Here is a 19911-nt window from a genome sequence, read left to right on the forward strand (position 1 = left end):
CATCTGCAAACAGTGACAGGTTTACTTAAGCTTTTCCAATTTGAATTCCTTTTATTTCTTTTTCTTCTCTGATTGCCATGGCTAAGACTTCCAAAACTGTTGGATAATAGTGGTGAGAATGGACATCCTTGTCTTGTTCCTGATCTTAGAGGAAATGTTTTCAGTTTTTCACCATTGAGAATGATGTTTGCTGTGGATTTGTCGTATATGGCCTTTATTATGTTGAGGTAGGTTCCCTCTATACCCACTTTCTGGAAAGTTTTTATCATAAACAGGTGTTGAATTTTGTTGAAAGCTTTTTCTGCATCTATTGAGATGATCATATGGTTTTCATGCTTCAATTTGTTAATATGGAGTATCACGTTGAATTGCATATATTGAAGATTCCTTGCATCCCTGGGATAAATCCCACTTGATCATGGTGTATGATCCTTTTAATGTGTTGTTGAATTCTGATCGCTAGTATTTTGTTGAGGATTTTTGCATCTGTAATCATCAGTGATATTGGTGTGTAATTTTCTTTTTCTGTAGTATCTTTGTCTGGTTTTGGTATCAGGGTGATGGTGACCTCATAGAATGAGTTTGGGAACGTTCCTTCCTCTGAAGTTTTTTGGAAGGGTTTGAGAAGGATGGGTGTTAGCTCTTCTCTAAATGTTTGATATAATTCATCTATGAAGCCATCTGGTCCTGGACTTTGTTTGTTGGAAGATTTTTACTCACAGTTTCAATTTCCTTACTTGTGATTGGTCTGTTCATATTTTCTATTTCTTCCTGGTTCAGTCTTGGAAGGTTATACCTTTCTAAGAATTTGTCCATTTCTTCCAGGTTGTCCATTTTATTGGTATAGAGTTGCTTGTAGTAGTCTCTTAGGATGATTTGTATTTCTGCAGTGTCGGTTGTGACTTCCCCTTTTTCATTTCTAATTTTGTTGATTTGAGTCCTCTCCCTCTTTTTATTGATGAGTCTGGTTAATGGTTTATCAATTTTGTTTATCTTCTCAAAGAACCAGCTTTTGGTTTTATTGATCTTTGCCATTGTTTTCTTTGTTTCTACTTCATTTATTTCTTCTCTGATTTTTATGATTTCTTTCCTTCTACTAACTTTGGGTTTTTTTGTTCTTCTTTCTCAGTTCCTTTAGGTGTAGGGTTAGATTGTTTATTTGAGATTTTTCTTGTTTCTTGAACTAGGATTGTATTGCTATAAACTTCCCTCTTAGAACTGCTTTTGCTGCATCCCATAGCTTTTGAATCATCGTGTTTTCGTTGTAATTTGTTTCTAGTTATTTTTTGATTTCTTCAGTGATCACTTGGTTATTTAGTAAGGTGTTGTTTAGCCTCCATGTGTTTGTGTTTTTTACATTTTTTTCCCTGTAATTGATTTCTAATCTCATAGTGTTGTGGTTAGAAAAGATACTTGATATGATTTCAATCTTCTTAAGTTTACTGAGGCTTGATTTGTGACCCAAGATGTGATGTATCCTGGAGCATGTTCCATGTGCACTTGAGAAGAAAATGTAATCTGCTGTTTTTGGATAAAATGTCCTATAAATATCAATTAAATCTATCTGGTCTATTGTGTCATGTAAAGCTTATGTTTCCTTATTAATTTTCTGTTTGGATGATGTGTCCATTGGTGTAAGTGAGGTGTTAAAAGTCCCCCACTATTATTGTGTTACTGTCGATTTCCTCTTTTATAGCTGTTAGCATTTGCCTTATGTATTGACATGCTCCTGTGTTGGGTGCATATATGTTTATAATTTTTATATCTTCTTCTTGGATTGATCTTTTGATCATTATGTAGTGTCCTTCCTTGTTTCTTGTAACGTTTTTTATTTTAAAGTGTATTTTATCTGATATGAGTATTGCTACTCCAGCTTTCTTTTGAGTTCCACTTGCATGGAATATCTTTTCCATCCCCTCACTTTCAGTCTGTATGTGTCCCTAGGTCTGAAGTGGGTCTCTTGTAGACAGCATATACATGGGTCTTGTTTTTGTATCCATTCAGCAAGCCTGTGTCTTTTGGTTGGAGCATTTAATCCATTCACGTTTAAGGTAATTATCGATATGTATGTTCCTATGACCATTTTCTTAATTGTTATGGGTTTGTTTTTGTAGGTCCTTTTCTTCTCTTGTGTTTTCCACTTAGAGAAGTTCTTTATCACTTGCTGTAGAGCTGGTTTGGTGGTGCCGAATTCTCTTAGCTTTTGCTTGTCTGTAAAGCATTTGATTTCTCCATCGAATCTGAATGAGATCCTTGCTGGGTAGAATAATCTTGGTTGTAGGTTCTTCCCTTTCATCACTTTAAATATATCATGCCACTCCCTCTGGCTTGTAGAGCTTCTGCTGAGAAATGAGCTGTTAACTTTATGGGAGATCCCTTGTATATTATTTGTTGTTTTTCCCTTGTTGCTTTCAGTAATTTTTCATTGTCTTTATTTTTGTCAAATTGATTGCTATGTGTCTCCGAGTGTTCCTCCTTGGGTTTATCTGGTATGGGACTCTCTGCGCTTCCTAGACTTGCGTGGCTATTTCCTTTCCCACGTTAGGGAAGTTTTCCACTATAATCTCTTCAAATATCTTCTCTGGTCCTTTCTCTCTCTCTTCTCCTTCTGGGACCCCTATAATGCGAATGTTGTTGTGTTTAATGTTGTCCCAGAGGTCTCTTAGGCTGTCTTCATTTCTTTTCATTCTTTTTTTTTATTCTGTTCCACAGCAGTGAATTCTACCATTCTGTCTTCCAGGTCACTTATCCGTTCTTCTGCCTCAGTTATTCTGCTACTGATTCCTTCCAGTGTAGTTTTCATTTCAGTTACTGTATTGTTCATCTCTGTTTGTTTGTTCTTTATTTCTTCTAGGTCTTTGTTAAACATTTCTTGCATCTTCTCGATCTTTGCGTCCATTATTTTTCCGAGGTCCTGGATCATCTTCACTATCATTATTCTGAATTCTTTTTCTGGAAGGTTGCCCATCTCCACTTCATTTGGTTGTTTTTCTGGGGTTTTATCTTGTCCCTTCCTCTGGTACATAGCCCTCTGCCTTTTCATCTTGTCTGTCTTTCTGTGAATGTGGTTTTTGTCCCACAGGCTGCAGGGTTGTAGTTCTTCTTGCTTCTGCTGTCTCCCCTCTGGTGGATGAGGCTATCTAAGAGGCTTGATGGGAGGGACTGGTGGTGGGTAGAGCTGACTGTTGCTCTGTTGGGCAGAGCTCAGTAAAACTTTAATCCACTTGACTGTTGATGGGTGGGTCTGGGTTCCCTCCCTGTTGGTTGTTTGGCCTGAGGCAACCCATCACTGGAGCCTACCTGGGCTCTTTGGTGGGGCTAATGACAGACTCTGGGAGGGCTCACGCCAAGGAGTACTTCCCAGAACTTCTGCTGCCAGTGTCCTTGTCCCCACGGTGAGCCACAGCCCCCACTCCCGCCTCTGCAGAAGCCCCTCCAACACTAGCAGGTAGGTCTGGTTCAGTCTCCCCTGGGGTCACTGCTCCTTCCCGAGTTCCGATGCGTACACTACTTTGTATGTGCCCTCCAAGAGTGGAGTCTCTGTTTCCCCAAGTCCTTTCGAAATCCTGCAGTCAAATCCCACTAGCCTTCAAAGTCTGATTCTCTAGGAGTTCCTCCTCCCATTGCCAGACCCCCAGGTTGGGAAGCCTGACGTGGGGCTCAGAACCTTCACTTCAGTGGGTGGACTTCTGTGGTATAAGTGTTCTCCAGTTTGTGAGTCATCCACCCAGCAGTTATGGGATTTGATTTTATTGTGATTGTGCCCCTCCTACCATCTCATTGTGGCTTCTCCTTTGTCTTTGGATGTGGGGTATCTTTTTTGGTGAGTTCCAGTGTCTTCCTGTCGACGATTGTTCAGCAGGTAGTTGTGGTTCTGGTGTTCTCGCAAGAGGGAGTGAGTGCTCATCCTTGTACTCCGCCATCTTGAACCAATCTCCAATACCTTTTTATATTTAGCTCTAGGATGGAGAGTTTTCTAGAGCCAAAATATGCAAAGTGCAATCTTTGAAATTAATAATCAGGTAATTAATGTTTAAAATAAAATAATCATTTAAATTAATAATGGTGTGGCTTCTGGGCAGAACTGAGGTTTAAAAAGATAATTTCTAAAGTATCCTTCCATTCTGTTGCTTTTATGAGCACTGTGTTTTACTAAACATAAATTTTTTTTCTCACATATGCTTACTAGCACTGCGCGTTTCCTCTTGAGGAATAAAGAGCTGCTTATTTTATTACCTGTTGAGCAAAAATCTCAGCATTTGCAAAGAAGTAAGAAACTATGTTAGTCTTTGTTATATCACATTTTTTGTATTTCTTTCCAACCAGGTGCCAAAAACAGAGAGAAAGAAAAGAAGGAAAAAAGAAACTGATTTAGTAAGTCGTAATCTATTTTTTTTATGTTACTAAAAAGTAATTTTTAGACCACTAGTCTGAGCTGTATCATACAGTATTTCTGTGGAAGTACTTAAAGAATAAGTTTATCAGATGCCTAGGGGGTAATCATTTACGTCTTTAGAAAAATTTAGAATGACAAATGTGTCTTGAATTCTTTGGCTTGACTTGTTATTAATGGTGGCTTCCTAAAATGGTAGAAAACTGAAATGTTTACTCATGAAAAGTACAAATATGAACCCTTTTCAGACGTAGGGGTAGGGAAGGAGTTTTTTAAGGAGCTCTCCCTCCCTTCTGAGGAATATGAGGACTATTTAGGATTTTACAAATGTAAGTCCTAATTGAAGAGACATTCCCAAAGGCATTTGAGCATATTTTACCATTGTTCATGTTTTTATCTTTTGTATTATATGTCTCTATTGCATACTTTACCATAATCTCTGTAATTGCAAGGATGAGTTAAGCCCTAGAGGAGCTCATAATCTGCTAGTGAAGGCAGGCATTTAAAAAATTACTACTTTCAGATGTGATAAGTATTATAGTAGATAGTACAAAGTGCTGTGGAAATACAGAAAGAGAGAATGAAGCAATACTTTACAGAAGAAAAGATGTTTTTGCTAGTTCTTATCAAGTGAGTAGTAGTTTAGACAGGCAGTATCTAGCCAGAGGGAAAGAGTATGTCCAGAGACACATGAGTGAAAAACCTGGCATGTTGAGCCAGTAGCTTTAATAGGCTCAAGTATTGCATGTTTATGTGGGGGTGGCTGGAAATGTAGGTAGAACTCTGGCCAGCACTCTACCTCCAAAATGCATCTAATATCTGACCATTTCACACCACCTCCACTGCTATTACAGTAGTCCAGTAATACTATGTGTTGTCTCATAATTGATCTGCCTTCTTATATTCTTCTCCCCTTACAGTTTTCTACATAATAGCCATAATGAACATTTAAAAACAAAAATCAGGTCATGTTCCTCCTCTACTCAGAACTCTCTAGTGACTTCCAGTGTTACTCAGAGTAAAACTCAGAGTTCTTACCATGCCTACAAGACTCGACATGATCTTGACCTTGACCTCTCTAAGCTTCATTTCTTCCCACTCTCCCCCTGTTCCCTCTGCTTCAGTTGCATTTGCCTCCACCACCTTCTCCTCTTTCTTCCCAAGTTGTTTCCCCTGCTTGTCCTGTCTTCCTCCATTTCCCCTGAAAATGTTAAGCTTTAGGGCCTACAGAACCTGGATTCACCCCTGCCAATGGTAAATTCTAATCCTAGAATATTTATTGTTAACCTTATTAATAAATCAGGATTATAAATCATCCCCTATCACTTGTAAACCAAATTCTAAGGTTTTTTAGATCATTGCTTGTCACTTTTCCACTGTGTGTATTAGAAGCATGATCTGACTCTATTTTAGCATGATCTTACCTGTTAAAGAGTTTCTTCCTTTACATGGAAGGAAAAGGAATCCTGAAAGTAGGATATTTAAGCCCTTAGCCTGGCTTACTTTTGTTCACCAATGGAGAAACTTTAGACAACTTAATCTTTGAGTCTCAATGTCCTCATGTATATAATGGGAGTATATATTATATAAAATAGGAGTAAAATAGAATTACATAAAACAGGTGTAATGTCACCCACCACTGAGGATTTTTGAGATTGTGTATGAAGTAAAGCGTAGGGAAGGTGGAGGAGTAACAGGAAGGCACCTGTTATTTAACAGGTAGTGTTTAGGCCTTCTATACATTTTAAGCCTTATAAGAATAATCTTTTTCATATCAGTGAGGAAAAGAACAATACCTTGAGATAAAAATGAGTAAAGCGTATGACATTAAAAAAAAAGAAAATTCATTAATTCAACTGCTATTATATTTCAGGGCCTGTGATAAGTGCAGGCCATAGAAAGAAATGTTAAGAAATATATGAATAAATGTTTATACTTAATAGTATTCAAATTAAAATGAAACAACAGTGATTTTCTACTTTGTCCATCTATGAGCAAAGTTAAATTAGTTACCTAGTTTGGAAAGATAAAGAAATACATAGATTTTTTTCAATACTGCAGATGGGGTTATTTGCATAACCTTCTTGGAGAAGGTACTTTAATAATGGTGTATTAAAAGCCTTAAAAATATTAAAAACAAAACCAAAAAACCTTTGACGCAGCAATTCCGCATACAGGAATTTATCCAGTGGATATATCAATTTGTTCACACTGACATGTACAGGCTCTTTATTGAAGAGGAATTTGTAATAAATAAACGTTTTGAAAACAACCTAAGTCAGTAAGGAAATGGTTAAATAAATTAGATACATCTATATAATATAATACTGATTGGCATTAAAGTAAGAGAAACCATTCTTCAAGATGTTTTATTAATTAAAAAGAGCAAAGAGCCAAACACTATATAGAAAGCTACTATTCGTATATTTTTAAAAAACCAAAATACGTTTATAACTGTACACACACACACACACACACACATACACACAACATCTGAAAGTATGCACAGGAAACTGGTATCAGTGATTATTTCTATAAGAGGAACTAAACAGTTGGAATTCAGAGGTGAAAGAAAGGTTTTCATTGTATTCTATTTTGTACCTTTTGATCCATTTAGAATAAAGTAATTTTTTAATGAAACTAACTTAATATTAAGAGTTCCAGTAGAGGAAAATAATGTGCATGTGTGTGATTTACAGTTTCATTAAATAGAAGGATATCTGTATGATAAAATGTCAATATCTGGAAATATTTGAGACATCACAGAGCCAAGGTCATATTATAAAGCTGTGGGATGGATGAACTGTGAGTTAGATCTTTTTCATTTAGTTAGTTGGTTATTTGATTAATTAAGACAAAAATGACTACTAATACTCCCCTAAATGTATGTATGTATGTGTAAATGTGTGTATATATGTATTTATTTATTTTAAAAAATTGAGATATAATTGACATATAACATTATACTACTTTCAGGTGTACAACATAATGATTCAGTATTTGAACTATACCATATAGTTACCAAAATGGTAACAGTACCATTTTATAATCCCACCTGAAATATCTGAGGGTTCCAGTCTCTCCACATCCTCACCAATAGTTGGTTTTGTCTAATAGTTATAGCTATTCTAGAGGGTATGAAGTGGTTTCCCATCATGGTTCGGATTTGCATTTCTCTGGTAGCTAATGATTTGAGCATCTTTTCATGTGCCTCTTGGCCATTTATACTTCTTTGATGAACTGGCTATTCAATATTTTGCCCATTTAAAAAATTGAGTTGTCTTCTTATTAATACAGTTCTTCCTGTATTCTAGGTAGAAGTCCTTTATCAGATATACGATTTGCAAATATTTTCTCTGAGTCTGTGGTTTATCTTTTTATTTTCTTAATGGTACTTTGAAGTAAAAGTTGTAAATTTTAGTGAAGTCCAGAACAATGGGTTTTAATGTTACAGAATATGAAGAGTTGATTGGTGTGGTTTTAGATTCCATATTTCAATTAACCTTTAAGTTACCATTTGCAGAGTTTTAATATTGTGTCATTTTCTGAAAGGACAATTAAATTATTTTTCCATTTTCGAATTTCATATCTGTATGAAGCTGAATTTTCTTCATATTTTTCAAACTTAATTGCATACTGCCACCAGATTGCATACAGAAGTGGATATGAGAATCCAGTTGTCCTTTATTAAGCCAGACATCAAAGAGGTTTACAAAAATGTAAAAGAGTACCCCTCTTGTCATTACTTTTTTTGTGTGTTTTATTTATTTATTTATTTATTTTTGCGGTACGCGGGCCTCTCGCTGTTGTGGCCTCTCCCATTGTGGAGCACAGGCTCTGGACGCGCAGGCTCAGCGGCCATGGGTCACGGGCCCAGCCGCTCTGCGGCATGTGGGATCCTCCCGGACTGGGGCACAAACCCGCTTCCCCTGCATTGGCAGGCAGACTCTCAACCACTGCGCCACCAGGGAAGCCCTGTGTGTTTTAAAGATACAGTTGTTTTTCATTAAAATGTTACTTATGTTAACATGGAATATGTTTAATGATAATTATAAGTGAATTGGATAGTTAAATTTTTTTTAGTTTTAATTTCTAACTCATATAAATAGAAGTATCTTGAGATCATCAGTAATTTTCAGAAGTGTGAAAGATTCTTGAGATTAAAAATAAAAATTTGAGAACCGCTGCTTTTAATTTAACATGCCAATTCAGAGTTGCGTAAGACAGCTCTTAAATGTTTATAGCATTGTTTTCTGATTTTCATATAAGTTGTTTTTGTCTCTACTAGATTGTTCACTTTTTGAAAGCAGGGATCATATATTTTACCTTTATTTTATTTCTCAGATCATAATTCTCCTCTGGAATAAGTACCCAATGAAGACAACAGGGAATTGAAGGATTTCCCATTGCCCGACATGTTAGGGCAGCATTTACTGTGTTGGCTTTAACATAGATAGCTGTATTTTTTCCTTCAGGTAGAAGAGCACAATGGTCACATCTTTAAAGCCACCCAATATAGCATCCCTACATACTGTGAGTACTGTTCTTCTTTGATATGGATAATGGACCGAGCCTCTGTTTGCAAATGTAAGTATGAGAGTTCTTTGAGGAATTTTTTAACCACTTGATATTTCTGTTTCCATGAGTTTTCTTAAATCTTCTTTAACATTAAGGAATAATTCACACTCCCTAATTCTTTAACTTCATCTCTCATTATAGTTCCCTTTACCTACTCTTTGTTGGCAAATAAGATATTTTGGTGTTCTTTGGTTACTGTACTTGCAGCTCACTCCATCTGAAATGCTCTTCTCTCAGATGTTAGTATGACATACTACTTCAGTTGATTCATGTCTCCACCCTCCTATCTAAAATGCCACCCTGTCCCCCAATTCTCTATGCCTTTACTCAGCTTTTCTAGTCTTTATAGTAGTTATCACCACCCAAAATGATGTTAAGTATTCATTTGTTTTCTTGTTTGTCTGTCCCACTAGAATGTGTTCTCTGTAAGGTCAGGAAACTTATCTGTCTCTTCTGTATACCTAGAAGTATACGGAACAATTCTGGCACATTATAAGTTTTAGTAAATATTTATTGGGTAGATGGACCTATAGATGGTTGGATGAATTAATGAACAAATTCTTAGATTATAACCAGAAAGGTACTTTTTTCTACTATAATTCTTTATCAAAACCTTTAAATCCTAGAATGTGAGTGGAGAGTTTTTGTGGGTCAGCTTGGTTCTGGCTTACAGAGGGTCTTTAGCGTCTACTCCTGTCATTCCATACATCTATCCTGGTGCTTTTAATAATTTTGTGAGTCTTTGTTTACTAGTGGGCCAGAACTGAATAAAAGAAATATTAGGAAGGGTTGTGTCCAGTATGACAGCAAGGATGGAAATCATGTTCACCATAGTGAAATCAGCACTTGGATATTGCTGGATATGTTCATTTGTTCTATCAAAAGTGGTTTTCTTTTTGTTTTATTATCAGTAGTCTAAAAAAATTGCAGTGAAAGTGAAATTGGGAGTAGTTTGCCATGTACTTGACTGTTTAATGTTAGTGTGATTCCTGTAGGTTTGGTATGATTTTCTCTGTGATCTGAAACTGAAAATACAAAGAATCTGCTTTTTTTTTTTAATGACTTGGGTGGGTTTGGTTTGATTTCTTAACAGCATTAACTAACTTTTTTTGTGCTTATACTGGTGATTTCTCCAGTACAATGGTATGGTCTCCCCTCCTTGATCTTGGCTTTGAAAACCCCTCAAGTCATGCTTTAGAAGCTCAAGAAGGATATTCAGGTGTTGATGTGCAGGAGCCAGAGCTGGTGTACCAAAGTGATGTAGGCCAAGTAGTTTCTCCATATTCTCCTCTCAGCGTGCCCTTCGCACCTACTGCTGCCTAGCCACCCTGTTATCTCCTGCTCAGAGAAATTATTTCTGCTCTTAACGTCTTCCTTATCTCATCTTCCCAATCACTACTGATATTCTTTATGTTCTGTTTCCTCAGAGCTCTATTCTGGACCTTCTAGGATAGTAAATAAGGCCTTTCTTATATCTTAGTATGCTACCAAATTTGTTTTTATTTTAGTAAAGGTCTTTGACAGTAATGCTTTTCTTACCCATTGGAATGATTCTTAATAGGTATTTCTTTCATTTTAGCAGATCGTAGAACAAATTTAAGAGGGGAACATGAGCACTAGTTTGTGAATCAGACCACAGAGATACATATTCTGCTGGAATATGGTGGGGACAGGGGAGGAGGGGTGGGCAATCTTGAAAGAATAAAAAGCTTTTTCATAGACAGTGGTTAGAAATTTTAGGTATGTTTTTCAACTTCATTTTTCTGAATTGAATGAATTAAGACAATTTTTCATTCTAATACCATACAAAGTATATGTATGTGATACTATAGCAGTCTCAGCTTTAAAGGAAAAAAATTATGCTCAGAATAAAGCAGTAAACTTATTAAATTCTTGTCACTGATGTACAGACTTCTGAAAGTGCTACATTCTTAACCTATTTTTCAGTATGCAAGTATGCTTGTCATAAGAGGTGCTGTCTGAAAACCACAACCAAGTGCTCTAAAAAGGTAAGAAGTTATCATCTATGAGTAATAAATAACAGGTCTGTTGGTTTTTCGTGCCTTGTAGAAAGAAATCAAGGCCTCTTTGATGATTTTATAGAGTAGCAGTTTTCAAACTTTTTGGCCACAAATCACAGTAAGAAATACATTTTATATCATAATCCAGCATACACATATAGAGGGATGTGTATATATAACTGAATCGATTTTCCTGGAACTATATTTACCTTTACTACATGGGAACTACTAAACTGATTTCACAAACGACAACTTATTAAAACACTTCTTTAAAGGTTTCCTACTTCTTTAAACACTCATAAGTGTTTCTAGAAATTGTCTTGAAAGTGGTAGGCTACAATTAAAGATTTTAACATGAACAGTAAAATTCACCAGCATAGTTGGTGTTTTTACATATTTCTACTTGGATACACAGATCTAAAAGATACTGAACATGTACTCTGCTACCTTTATGCTTCAATGAAGCAACAATTTTGGAAATATTTCAGGCTTTTATTGGTGTATAATCACATTTTCTTATTTATTAGTCACATATAATTTTAACAATACTATGCAAATCTGAACTATAATAAAATGTGTGTGCATGTTTACAGCCTTTGTATATAGTTTGCATCTGTTCCAAATTAGTAGACAAACATGGCAAAGTACAAAGAGAAATTTGACAAAGGGCTTAAAATACAACGAAGGTGGGGCATCTGCTTCCAGCTAAGACGAAGTAGCTTCTGGCAGACTAATATTCATGCTCATGCTGAGAACAGCTGAAAAAAGTCTGTTGCCTAGCATTAGAAAGCTGCCCAGGCAAATTGAATTTAGGGGCCTAGATCCTACAGAGAAGAGAATTACAGATTGGTGAATCTATATCTATGAGATGTTTCTCTCCTACTGGGAGTTTGTCAATTTTTGTTGTAAGGCAGGAAACCAAGATTCTGGGCAGAGGGCCACACTTAAGAGTCAGAGAAGCCATCAGTGCTCTTAGAAATCTGATAGAGTTATAGAGACAAAAGTTGGAGTTTGGGATTGCCAGGACTTGAGGGACCATGATCCAAACATATAGAGAAGTGAGCCTGCAACTCAGAGGTTTTTCCCTCAAGGCGTTTTCTGAATTCTTAAGCTGCACAGGGCAAGAGGCTAAGAAGCTAAACAGAAAAGCAAATTAAGAGTATTTTGCAGTCTCACAGTGTCAAAGAGAGAAAAATTGGACTTGGATGACCCACCTTTGAAAAAGGACCCTAGTCAATACTCTAGACTCTTCAGTGAGACCTGTGAGGAGGTATACCCCAGGAGGGAGGATGAAGCATTGATAGCATTGATCAACTGAGTTTTATAAAAACTGCAAGGCAGTCCTTGATTGGATTAAGATGATCTCTTCCTTTTTCTAGCTACCCACCTACAGAGAATAGCATGAATTCTCTCTAAAGAGAGGTAACATTGTTGAGAGCCTTTACAATTTGTTCATATATGAAATTAGACATTAAGAAATGAGACTAAGAAATAAACAGACAATATCTGTAGACTCATAGATGACCCATTACTGAATTCACACATGTACTTAAAAAATTTTTAATTAATGTGTTTAGATGCTCGATAAAAAGATTTAAAATGGGGCTTCCCTGGTGGCGCAGTGGTTGAGAGTCCGCCTGCCAATGCAGGGGACACGGGTTCGTGCCCCAGTCCAGGAAGATCCCACATGCAGCGGAGAGGCTGGGCCCATGAGCCATGGCCACTGAGCCTGCACATCCGGAGCCTGTGCTCCGCAATGGGAAAGGCCACAATAGTGAGAGGCCCGCGTACCGGAAAAAAAAAAAAAAAAAAGATTTTAAACGTCTTTTTTATCATAAAATTGAAATATATATATAAAAAAGAGCCAAATGGAAATTATAAAAATAAAAAATGAAATTGTAAACTCAAAAGATAGGTTTAACAGTGTATTGGCCATAGGAGAAGAGAAGATTGGTGAGCTGAAAAATAGATAAGTAGAGACATCCAAGCATGGAGAGTAAAAAGAATGGGGAAATACAGAAATAAACATAGAGACATATGGGAAAGGATGGAAGTTTCTTAAATGTGTGCAGTTGGAGTCCAGGAAGAAAAGAGAACAAGGGAGAAGCAGCATTTTAAGAGCTAATGGTCAACACGTCAACCACTTTCAACCTAAAGTGGGATAAATGCAAAGAAAATCATACTAGATGAACAGTCCTCCAAATGGAAGAAAAGGAAAATTTCTTAAAAGCATTCAGAGGAGGGAAAAAAATAACCGCTGCTAAAGGAGCAGTGAAAAGACTGACAACTGACTTATCAGTAGAAATGATGGAAGCCAAAAAGACAGTGGCTTGGCATATTTTAAGTGTTTTAAGAAAATAAAGCTAACTCAGAATTCTGTACTTGGTGACAGTAGCCTTCCAAAGTGAAAATGACATGAAAACACTCCAGACAAAAACTCAGAATTTGTCATCAGCAGACCTGAAATAAAAGAAATACTAGCAATAAAAGAAATACTAAAGATCAGCAGACCAGCAATAAAAGAAATACTAAAGATTCTCCAGGCAGAAGGAAAATGATCTCAGATAGAAACAGAAGTACAGGAAGGAGTGAAGAGCTATGGAAAGAGTAAATAATATGTGTAAATATAAATGAATATTGACTAAAAACAATAATAATGTCTTGTGGCTTAAAATATAAAGAGAATTAAATTATGTGACAACACCACCACCAAGGTGGTTGGGAAAATGAAGGTAAACTATTCCAAGGTCCCTGGATTATCTGAGAAGTGGTGGCACAGTGGTTAAGAATCCGCCTGCCAATGCAGGGGACACGGGTTCAAGCCCTGGTCCAGGAAGACCCCACGTGCCGCAGAGCAACTAAGCCCGTGTGCCACAACTACTGAGCCTGTGCTCTAGAGCCCACGAGCCACAACTACTGAGCCCGCATGCCACAACTACTGAAGCCTGTGTGCCTAGAGCCCGTGGTCCTCAACAAGAGAAGCCACTGCAATGAGAAGACTGCGCACCACAAGGAAAGAGTAGCCCCTGCTCGTCGCAACTAGAAAAAGCCCGCGCACAGCAACGAAGACCCAACGCAGCCAAAAATAAATATATTTGACTTAAATATGTTACGAGTATTTGTTGTAGTCTTTAAAGTAGCCACTAAAAGAATAGCAAATGAATATATAGCTAAAAAGCTAATAAAGGTGGGAAAATGGAAAAACAAAAAATACTTGATTAATCTAAGAGAAGATGAGAAATGAGAGAAACAATCATAAATCAGGTCAAAGAAAATAAATAGTGGATTGATAGATATAAGTCCAAATATATTGGTGATTACATTAAATGTTAATAGACCAAATACTTCCAATTAAAAGACTAGGATAGGGACTTCCCTGGTGGTCCAGTGGTAAAGAATCTGCCTTCCAATGCAGGGGACACAGGTTCGATCCCTGGTCAGGGAGCTAAGTTCCCACATGCTGCGGGGCAACTAAGCCCACACGTCACAACTAGAGAGAGAAAACCCACACACCACAGCTAGAGAGAAACCCAAGCTCCGCAACGAAGAGACCGCATGCTGCAGCGTAAGATCCCCCATGCCTCAATGACCTGATGTAGCCAAAATATATATATATTAAAAACAAAAAGAGACTAGGATAGGGACTTCCCTGGATGTCCAGTGGGTAACACTCCGCACTCCCAATGCAGGGGGCCTGGGTTCGATCCCTGGTCAGGGAACTAGATCCCACATGCATGCCGCAACTAAGAAGTCCGCATGCCACAACTAGGAAGCCCACATGCCGCAACTAAGAGTCCGTATGCCACAACTAAGAAGTCTGCATGGCGCAACTAAAGATCCCGCATTCCGCAACGAAGATCCCATGTGCTGCAACTAAGACCTGGCGCAGCCAGAATAAATAAATGATTTTTTAAAAAGACTACGATAAAACCAACTGAAAAATCTCAATGATATGCTATTTACAAGAAACATACTTAAATATGTTTAAAAAAAGTACAGAAGGTTGAAAGCAAAAGGATAGATAGATATAGCATGCAGAGACTAACCAATAGAAAAGTGGTGTAGCTGTAATAATACTAAAATGTACTTTAGGACGACAAACATTACTTCAGGTAAAGGTGTTTCATAATGATGAAATGGTCAAGCCATTAGGGAGCTATAAAAATTCTAACTTTAGAAGAGTCTATCATTATAGCTTCAATACCTGGAAGACAAAAATTCAGTAAGGATGCAACTGATTTAAAAAACACACTTAAGGGGCTTCCCTAGTGGCACAGTGGTTGAGAGTCCGCCTGCTGATGCAGGGGACACGGGTTTGTGCCCCGGTCCGGGAGGATTCCACATGCCGTGGAGCGGCTTTACCCGTGAGCCATGGCCACTGGGCCTGCGTGTCCGGAGTCTGTGATCCACAACGGGAGAGGCCACAACAGTGAGAGGCCCGCGTACCGCAAGAAAAAAAAAAAAACACACTTAAAAATCTTACCTACTTGGGGCTTCCCCGGTGGCGCAGTGGTTGAGAGTCCACCTGCCGTTGCAGGGGACACAGGTTCGTGCCCCAGTCCGGGAAGATCCCACATGCCGCGGAGCGGCTGGGCCCGTGAGCCATGGCCACTGAGCCTACGCGTCCGGAGCCTGTGCTCCACAATGGGAGAGGCCACAACAGTGAGAGGCCCACGTACCGCAAAAAAAAAAAAAAAAAATCTTATCTACTTGATGTGTATTGAACCCTGCATCTTACAACTGCCTGAATACACAGTCTTTTCAACTGCACATGGAACATTTGACAAAATTGATCATATGTTGGGCCATTAAGCAAGTCCCTACAGATTTCAGAGGATTGAATATTTTGAGAGTATATTCTTTAACCAGAATAAAATTAAGCTGTAAATCAACATAAAGATAACTAGACAATCCTCAAATGAAAATGGAAAAATATTTTGAACGAAATGATGAGGAAAATATGACACAACAAAAGTGTGGGTATAGCTAAATTTGTGATTAGAGGAATATTTATAGCTTTAAGTATAAATATACATTAATAATATATTAATGTACAATACATTATAATACACATTAGAAAGGATACAAGGATAGAAATTATGTAAACTTCCATCTGTTGAAGGTAGGAAAAGAAAACCCAGCAAATTAAACCCAAAGGCAATAGAAAGAAAATAATAAAGATAAATAAATGAAATGAAAAACATCTATACAAAAGATAAAAAGCTACAAAGCTAACTTTTAGTTCTTTGAAAAGACAATGCATAAACTCGTAGCAAGAGTGATCAATAAAGAGAATTTTTAAAAAACCAAATCATTCACAAGAAGAAAAACATACACCACAGATACTGCAAACATTAAAAGGAAAATAAAAGGCTATTATGGGCACCTTGATGCTAATAAATTTGACATTTTAGATTAATTGGGCAAATTCCCACAAAAACACAACTAAGTTAAACTAAGTCAAGGAAAAATAGAAAATCTAAAGAGTTATATCTATTAAAATAGGATCTGTAATTGAAAAAGCTTCTCACAAAGACATCTTCAGGCCCAGATGGTTTTGCCATTGAATATTTCCCAGTGTTTAAGGAAGAAACAACACCAGTCTTTTACAGACTCTGCCAGAGAATGGTAAAGAGTAAATACTTCAGTACTTTTTCCCAAATTGAGGAATGAAGATGGTGAAACCTTGAAGTCAATCATGAAAAGGATAAAGGAAAATTTCAGTTCAGGCTGTATCATAAGCTTAGATGTAAAAGCCTTAACCAAAATGTTAGTACATTGAATCTGTGCTAATGACAGATGAAAAAAGACTTCATGATAAAGTTGTGGTTTTTTTTTTTTTTTTTTTTTTTTTTTTTTTGCGGTACACGGGCCTCTCACTGTTGTGGCCTCTCCCGTTGCGGAGCACAGGCTCCGGATGCGCAGGCTCAGCGGCCATGGCTCACAGGCCCAGCCGCTCCACGGCATGTGGGATCTTCCCGGACCGGGGCACGAACCCGTGTCCCCTGCATCGGCAGGCGGACTCTCAACCACTGCACCACCAGGGAAGCCCGATAAAGTCGGTTTTTAATCCATAAATGCAAAGTTGGTTTATGGAAAAAATCAGTTTTTTTGAAAAAATCATTCAAAAATCAGTTGATATAATTCACCACATTGAACTAATAAAGAAAAAAATATGGTCATCTCAATAAATACAAAAAAAGTTTTAGATAAATTTCAAAAAGCACTCACTATTCAAAGAAAAAAAAATCAACCACAGAGTGGAAGAAGATGTTTGCAGCTTGGATCTACAATATCTAAAAAGCATCTACAAGTCAGTAAGAAAGAGATGGTCAACTCTGTGGAAAAATGAGCACATAATTTAAGCAAGCACCTCGCAAGAGAGGATTTCCAAATGACCAATAAACCTATGAAAAGGTGACCAACTTCACTAATCATCAGGGAAATGCAAATTGCAATCATAGTGAGGTATATACCCACTAGAATAGCTAAAATGAAAAACATCTTAACAAGGATATAAAGCAATTGGAACTTTCATACATTACTGGTAGGAGTTTGAGTTAACCTAACAGCTCTTGAAATTATTTGGCAGTACCTATCAAACCTGAACATAAGCATTTCTCATGACTTAGCAGTGCCACTCTAAGATATATACCCAACATATATACATAGATATCTGTGCCAAAAGACAAAAGAACATTTATATCAGCACTATTTGAAGTATCCCCAAACTGAAAGAAACCTGAATGTCCATCAACTGTAGAATGAATAAATAAATTGTGGTATATTTGTATAATGGAATACAAAATGGCAGTGAAATTAAACTGTTGGTACTCACAAACATAATGTTGAGTGAAGGAAGCCAGAAACAAGAATACATACTGTATTATTCAAAAATAAATAAAGTTCAAGGATAAATGAAACTTAACTCATGGAGTGCATATTATATGTTATCATTAATATAATGTTCAAAAGCAGTTAAGACTAATTTGTAGTTATAGAAATACAGATACTGGTTATTTGTGAAAGGTGAAATGCATAGTAGTTGGGAAGGTCTTGAGAGGGAGATAACTGCTGGTTATATTCTATTTCTTGATTTGGGTTCTGGTAAGAAGTGTGCATTCATTTTGTCTAAGTCTGTCAAGCTGTACACTTAACGATTTATATACTTTTTAATATATGTGTCATACTTCAATAAAACTTTATTTAAAATATACAAGGAAATTACTTCGGACAGAAAATAACTAAAGACACCCTGCCACCCCTTCCCGCAGAAGAAAAAAAGAAAATAACTAAAAACATATATTGATTTTACAATAAGGACTCAGAGTTCACTTTTTCTCAGTTGAGAATAGTAAAATTAATTTTTCCCTTAATTTCAAGAAATGGAAATTTTATAGCATGTTTGCTTTAGATTAGTTGGTTTCAAATAAAACTATTTTGAAGTTTTTGTTTAATACCTTCAAGAATTTTATTTTTTTGCTTTCACAAGTCTTACTATTAACATTCCCAATGCCATAGGGATAGCCATAACATTTAAATAAATAGATTATACGTGTGCATGTGTGTGTCCTAGTAATAGGAAGAAGATTGGCTAAAGTTATTTTGTTTTAATTATTGCAGCAAACATTATTTTATTTCTTTTAACAATTTATTAAGCATTTGCCATATACCAGATACTGTGCTTTGTATGTTCACCTGTAACTTAATTTTTACAATAACCCTCTGAGATAGAAAGGTGATATTCCTATTCCCAGCTATAATCTAGTTGCAAATATGAAATAACCTAATTCATATAGTGACAATATATGCCTCTGCCTTTAGCTATGACATCAATAGTCAGTTAAACTTCCCTTAAGTTTACATAAACACTGAAGCGTTCTTATGCTTCAGAAATTAGTGACAACTAATTAATGTTAAATCAACAGATTTTCAAATGGTACTTGGTGAATGTTTAACATACAAAGTCTATCCCCTTTCTCCTTTGCCCACATCCCATCTTTACATGAAGAGATTTTTTTAATAGAAAGGGAAACAGTAATCAGTTGCCACTGCCTCCATTCTGCCCCATTATTTGGCAGGGGTCGGGAGGATTCCTAGTGGAAGAGGATTGAAACTAACAGCTCATATATTTATACTCTCAGCATTTATCATAATTCCCTTTCCTCCCAGCTTTCATAACTATGCTTGTAAAACTTGAGGAAAATAAGAAGTAGTTACTCTTAAAGAATTGGATAAACATATTTAACAATGTTTGAATGTATTTGGAAACAAAAATTATTTTCCATTTAGTATGATCCAGAGCTATCATCTCGACAGTTTGGGGTTGAATTATCCCGTTTGACCAGTGAAGACCGAACTGTTCCTTTGGTGGTGGAAAAACTTATAAACTACATTGAAATGCATGGATTATACACAGAAGGTATTTACCGAAAGTCTGGTTCAACTAATAAAATCAAGGAGCTTCGACAAGGTCTAGATACAGGTAAGATAGTGCCGTCTAAATCAAGACCAAATAATTTTATTTAAATAGGTCATCTTATGCTCTTAGCTTTCATCACATGTTGATCATTTTCTTGCAGCCAGAAGAGTGCAGTCTTTTCTGTGGTGCTTGTTTTATCATTTGTAGCTTTCAAAAGAGTCTTTGTTTTTATGTGGTCAATTCAGCAAACATACATTGCATATCATTTGTACAGGCATTATTAGGTGCTTCAGACAGATCTCATTTAATCTTTTTTTAACAGTCTGGTAAGATCATGTCTTTAATTTACAAAGAAGAAAATTTAGGTTCAGGGAAATTGAATAATGAGCTGTCGATGAGATGCAGGGCACTGTGCTGATGTTTTTGTATTAATTTTCACAACAGATCTTTGTACTAATCTTCCCAAACAGTGATTATTATCCCTGTTTACAGATGAA

At 36.7% G+C, this 19911-nt stretch overlaps 1 protein-coding gene across 11 annotated transcripts in view; it reads left to right on the forward strand.

Annotated features, from left to right (window-relative positions):
• MYO9A (myosin IXA) overlaps nt 1–19911 on the forward strand; it is a 271227-nt gene that overhangs the window by 218000 nt on the left and 33316 nt on the right. For all 11 annotated transcript variants that reach the window (XM_033439985.2, XM_033439989.2, XM_033439988.2 and 8 more), the window contains 4 exons: nt 4327–4374; nt 8869–8980; nt 10919–10980; nt 19285–19477. In XM_033439985.2, coding sequence (XP_033295876.2) covers nt 4327–4374; nt 8869–8980; nt 10919–10980; nt 19285–19477 — 415 coding nt within the window. The remainder of the gene's footprint in view (nt 1–4326; nt 4375–8868; nt 8981–10918; nt 10981–19284; nt 19478–19911) is intronic.

Source organism: Orcinus orca, chromosome 2 (assembly GCF_937001465.1).
Source record: "Orcinus orca chromosome 2, mOrcOrc1.1, whole genome shotgun sequence".
NCBI lineage: Eukaryota > Metazoa > Chordata > Mammalia > Artiodactyla > Delphinidae > Orcinus > Orcinus orca.